Source organism: Danio aesculapii, chromosome 2 (assembly GCF_903798145.1).
Source record: "Danio aesculapii chromosome 2, fDanAes4.1, whole genome shotgun sequence".
Taxonomy (NCBI): domain Eukaryota; kingdom Metazoa; phylum Chordata; class Actinopteri; order Cypriniformes; family Danionidae; genus Danio; species Danio aesculapii.
In genome coordinates, this window is record NC_079436.1 from 5,763,363 (window position 1) to 5,767,584 (window position 4,222).

Here is a 4,222-nt window from a genome sequence, read left to right on the forward strand (position 1 = left end):
ATCATACTAATTTTGACATGATTTGCGGAAGACACCCACTAAAATGTCATTAAATGTGACAATAGTTCATATCCACCTAAAATCCTGTTATGTCATTTGAATTTGAGTGATTGGTAGAGTATTGGTGATGTATTTAAAGACATTTAAGGTTAATGAAGCCCCAAAAGACCACCTAACTCCCGTTTTAAATTAATTTGCTCTGCTACTTCAAGGTTTTAACCATTTATCAGCAAAACGTTTTTTAACATTGAAAATCAAATTAATTTTGGTATACTTACTCATCCTTTTATTTTTATTTATTATTAAGTACTGCTCAGAATAAACATGTTGTTCATTTTTAAATATATATTTTAAAGTCAATGACAACAGAACACCTTCAACCTTCAACAAATGTTGTTTTAAAAATCAAATTAAATGCTTTACTTACATTTTCTATGTTTCTCATGGATCTAAAATAAGTTGTAAATAACTGTAATCACACACCAAAATGGGACATGCGATAATTTCAATATCTTAAATCTGCCAACAATAGTTATTTTTAAATTAGGCAATTTTTAAAGCTGGCTGTAAATGTGAATGTTTAAAGTTTACTCTACACAATCTAATGGTCATGCTTCCAGTAAGTCTTTGGGACGGATATATAAATAGTGTTGAGAGCTGAGTGCATTGCGTTGTGGTCCTGAATAGCTGCTTTGTTGAGTGTAAAGTTACACTGTGTGTGTGTGCGTGTGCGTGTGCGTGTGCGTGTGTGTGTGTGTGTGTGTGTGCGTGTGTGTGTGTGTGTGCGTGTGTGTGTATGTGTGTGTGTGTGTGTGTGTGTGTGTGTGTGTGTGTGTGCGCGCGTGTGTGTGTGTTAGACCTTATTTGCCTCAGTTGCCATCTTAATTCTATGCTGTAATAAATCTGTGACCTCCCAGGGTCTTGTGATGTTACTTAAAGAAGCAGTTAGCAAACCGTTATTTAGCTAACATATATGCAAATAATGCATAAGGTAAAAAGACAAAATGGTTCAATCTTCTTTATTTTATAGCCTAATTTTGAGAAACCACTATTTGATTATTCCTCATTGTGTATACAGCCATTTTAACACAATATATATATATATATATATATATATATATATATATATATATTGACAATTTGAGAAAGACGTACATTTTTAAAAAGTATAATAATAATAATAATAATAATAATAATGATGATCATAATAATAATAATAATAATGATGATGATGATAATAATAATAATAATAATAATAATAATGATGATGATGATCATAATAATAATAATAATAATAATAATAATAATAATAATAATAATAATAATAATAATAATAACATCAATAATAATAGGCATATTCAATAACCTAGAAATGAATCTGAGGTAGGTTTTTTTTTATTCATAGGAATTAAATTTAGGCTATGCTGACTATAATGGCTTAGTTAAATCAACATGACATAATATACAAATTACTACCGGTCAAATCGCAGGGAATCATTTTCTGCGGAATCAGTACGGCAGTGAAAGGGTGGTGGAGTGACGTTGCCCATGACCGCGTCTGTGGAGCAACTCATTGCAGTAAGTGGCCCGCTTAGTAATTAATCCAATCGTTTTAATAGCTACGTAGCAAAGAGTAATAAACTTGAGTATGCATTTTAGACATAAGACATTCCGTGTGAGTTATTTCATATTTATGATAAGCAGTCATTTAATACCAAGAATGCGTGGAGACGGAAACGTCCGGATCCCCCTCTCGTGTGTGAGTGGTACAGTCCACTGGTAAAATTCCGAGAATTGAGAACTGCGTCTTCTCAGAAGAGTTCTTCCAAGAACTGTCTTCGTTGGACACTTCCAAGAAAAACATACCAGGTGATTTTATTCAATCTAGCAAAATGTCTAGGCAACATGGAAAACATGGGACGCTCTATAATAGCGAGTTATTTGAATAATGAAATTGAATTCTGCTTTAAGCCAGACTACTTTGTTCTATTTAGAGCTGTCGTGTTAATTACGCAACTCGACTTTTGTTGGCCTATTGCGTGAATACTTAATCTTTTCGTCTCCTGTGTCAGTTTCACAGTGTTGTATTGAGTTGCGTTGGATATAGTTTGGTCAAGCAGATTTGGCGATCGCACTTTGTATTGAACAATAAATGTAGGTTACAACTTTATACGGGTGGAAAACTAAGTTTATTACCTGTTGGTGGTCATAAAGCGGGTACAGGTTATATAAATGTGCCATTATTTAAAACATAACGTGTTCTTGTTGTTTATTGTTTGTTTGTTTTTATAGATTATCTCTATCTAGAATTCGCCCGTGCTCATGTGATTTTATACCGGTTAATAGAAAATGTAATAAAGCATCAATCAGGTTAATTCTCTATATTAAGCTATGCGCACATATTTTAATGTTCAGTTATGATTGCGCCATTTAAGCACACACATTTCATGATATTATTCACGAGATCTTTATTTAACAGCAACTTATATCAAATGTTTTTATTAAGAGCATCTATCGGAGTATTCTCATTTGACTTCTTGCTATTCATAAACATCTCGTCATAATATTTTGTCAATAAATCACATGGTTCGATATCAAATTGTGCTTTCGCAGTTCAACAAGTGTTACTCTCACGGGGACAAATTGAAGCTTGCGTCACGTCACGCACCGTGTCTTAAATCATATAGCCTACTACTCCCTATGTAGTGACGTTTGTCCTTATGCAAGGTTGTGTGTGTTTTTAGGTGACCTCAAGTAGATCCGTTGATGTAAAAGCCAAAAATAATGCTGTTTAAAACTAGTCATTTTTGTGATGGTCAAAATGATGTAGGTAAACTCTACGCTTTGGTATGTCGATTTAAGTGAAATGTGTAATCATTAGAGTGTACGAATAGCAGTTTTGGTTGCGTTTAAAAGGGATAGTTCACCCAGGATAGACTACTGTCATTATTTACTCACCCTTCACTTGTCACAAACCTGATGAGTTTATTTCTCTGTTGAATACATAAGAAGTTTAGTAAAATGTTATATCAATAACCATTGGCTTCCTTTGTATTTGTTTTTCTTGCTATAGATGTCAATGGCTTCTAACATTCTTCAAAGTATCTTCTTTTATGTTTTAACAGAAAAATATAGATTAACAGACTCATATAGATTTGGACCCACTTGAGGGTGCGTACATGGGGAAATCCAGTTTTGTTACGGAGGATCAAACCAAACAGAAACAATCTCAGCTATAAAGCAAATGATAAGTAATGAGTTGTAATCACAAACTAATATAAATATCAGATTTTTAGGCCTGGTGTAAAAGTAATTCTTTTCAGTTTGCAATATTGTAACTTTGTGGACATCTAGTGTTCACAAGTTGCACATGAAGTTTTTTGAACTAAAGTAATATGGCACATTGTGGGGGGTTGATGCCACAGACCCCGAAATATAACACTTGTCATGTAGGGACCCCAACTTAAAATGCAAAAGCAGTCTTTTTTTTTTAATAAGAAATACAATAAATGGGTCTAAATGTTAAGTTACATTATTACTTTTTCCATTTCACTACAGTGCTGTATTTATTTGTATGTTAATTTAAATACTGATCATTTTGTCTAATTTTTATTCATTACATTGTTTAAATCAAATTGTTTATTCATGTTAAAATTAATTTTTGAGTATGAAATTGAATATTTTAATAATGTTTTTAAATGATTATGTAATTTCATTTATTTTCTTTTTCCTTCTTTCCTTTTATTCATCATAATAAATTGTCAGATTAATATTTAAGACCAGATTTTGCCCCATTTTTTATTTGTTTATTCATTCCATGTTTGCAATCACGGCAGGAGTTTACTTTATTTTTGCAAATGTTTTACTAGATTTTGAATCGTTTCTGTGCAGGCGAACAATATGTCGTGTGCAGCAGATGGCTGCATTAAATTCACCCGCCATGCTGGTGATGTGCTGTTCAATTTCAATCGACTCCGCAGCAGAAACCTCCTGACTGATGTCACCATTATGGTCGGTGGGCAGCAGTTCCGGGCACATAAAACAGTTCTGATGGCATGCAGGTAGTGCTATGATATTTGCATTTTTAATATAGCGCATACTTACACGTGTATACTAAGTGACATTAATATTACGTCTTCTCTTTTCCCAGTGGCCTCTTTTACTCCATGTTTGCAGACAATCATAAAAGCAACTTAAGCCTCATAAGTTTAGATCCAAAGGT

At 33.0% G+C, this 4,222-nt stretch overlaps 1 protein-coding gene across 2 annotated transcripts in view; it reads left to right on the forward strand.

Moving 5' to 3' along the window:
* The first annotated feature begins 1,765 nt into the window (after positions 1-1,765).
* Positions 1,766-4,222, forward strand: part of bcl6ab (BCL6A transcription repressor b) — a 14,823-nt gene continuing 12,366 nt past the window's right edge. The window contains exons 1-3 of one of the 2 annotated variants that reach the window (XM_056471526.1): positions 1,766-1,869; positions 3,892-4,061; positions 4,151-4,222. The exon at positions 4,151-4,222 is cut by the window's right edge and continues 150 nt beyond it. In XM_056471526.1, the coding sequence (XP_056327501.1) occupies positions 3,901-4,061; positions 4,151-4,222 (233 nt within the window). In that variant the 5' untranslated portion in view covers positions 1,766-1,869; positions 3,892-3,900. The remainder of the gene's footprint in view (positions 1,870-3,891; positions 4,062-4,150) is intronic. The other variant, XM_056471517.1, reaches the window with a different exon arrangement.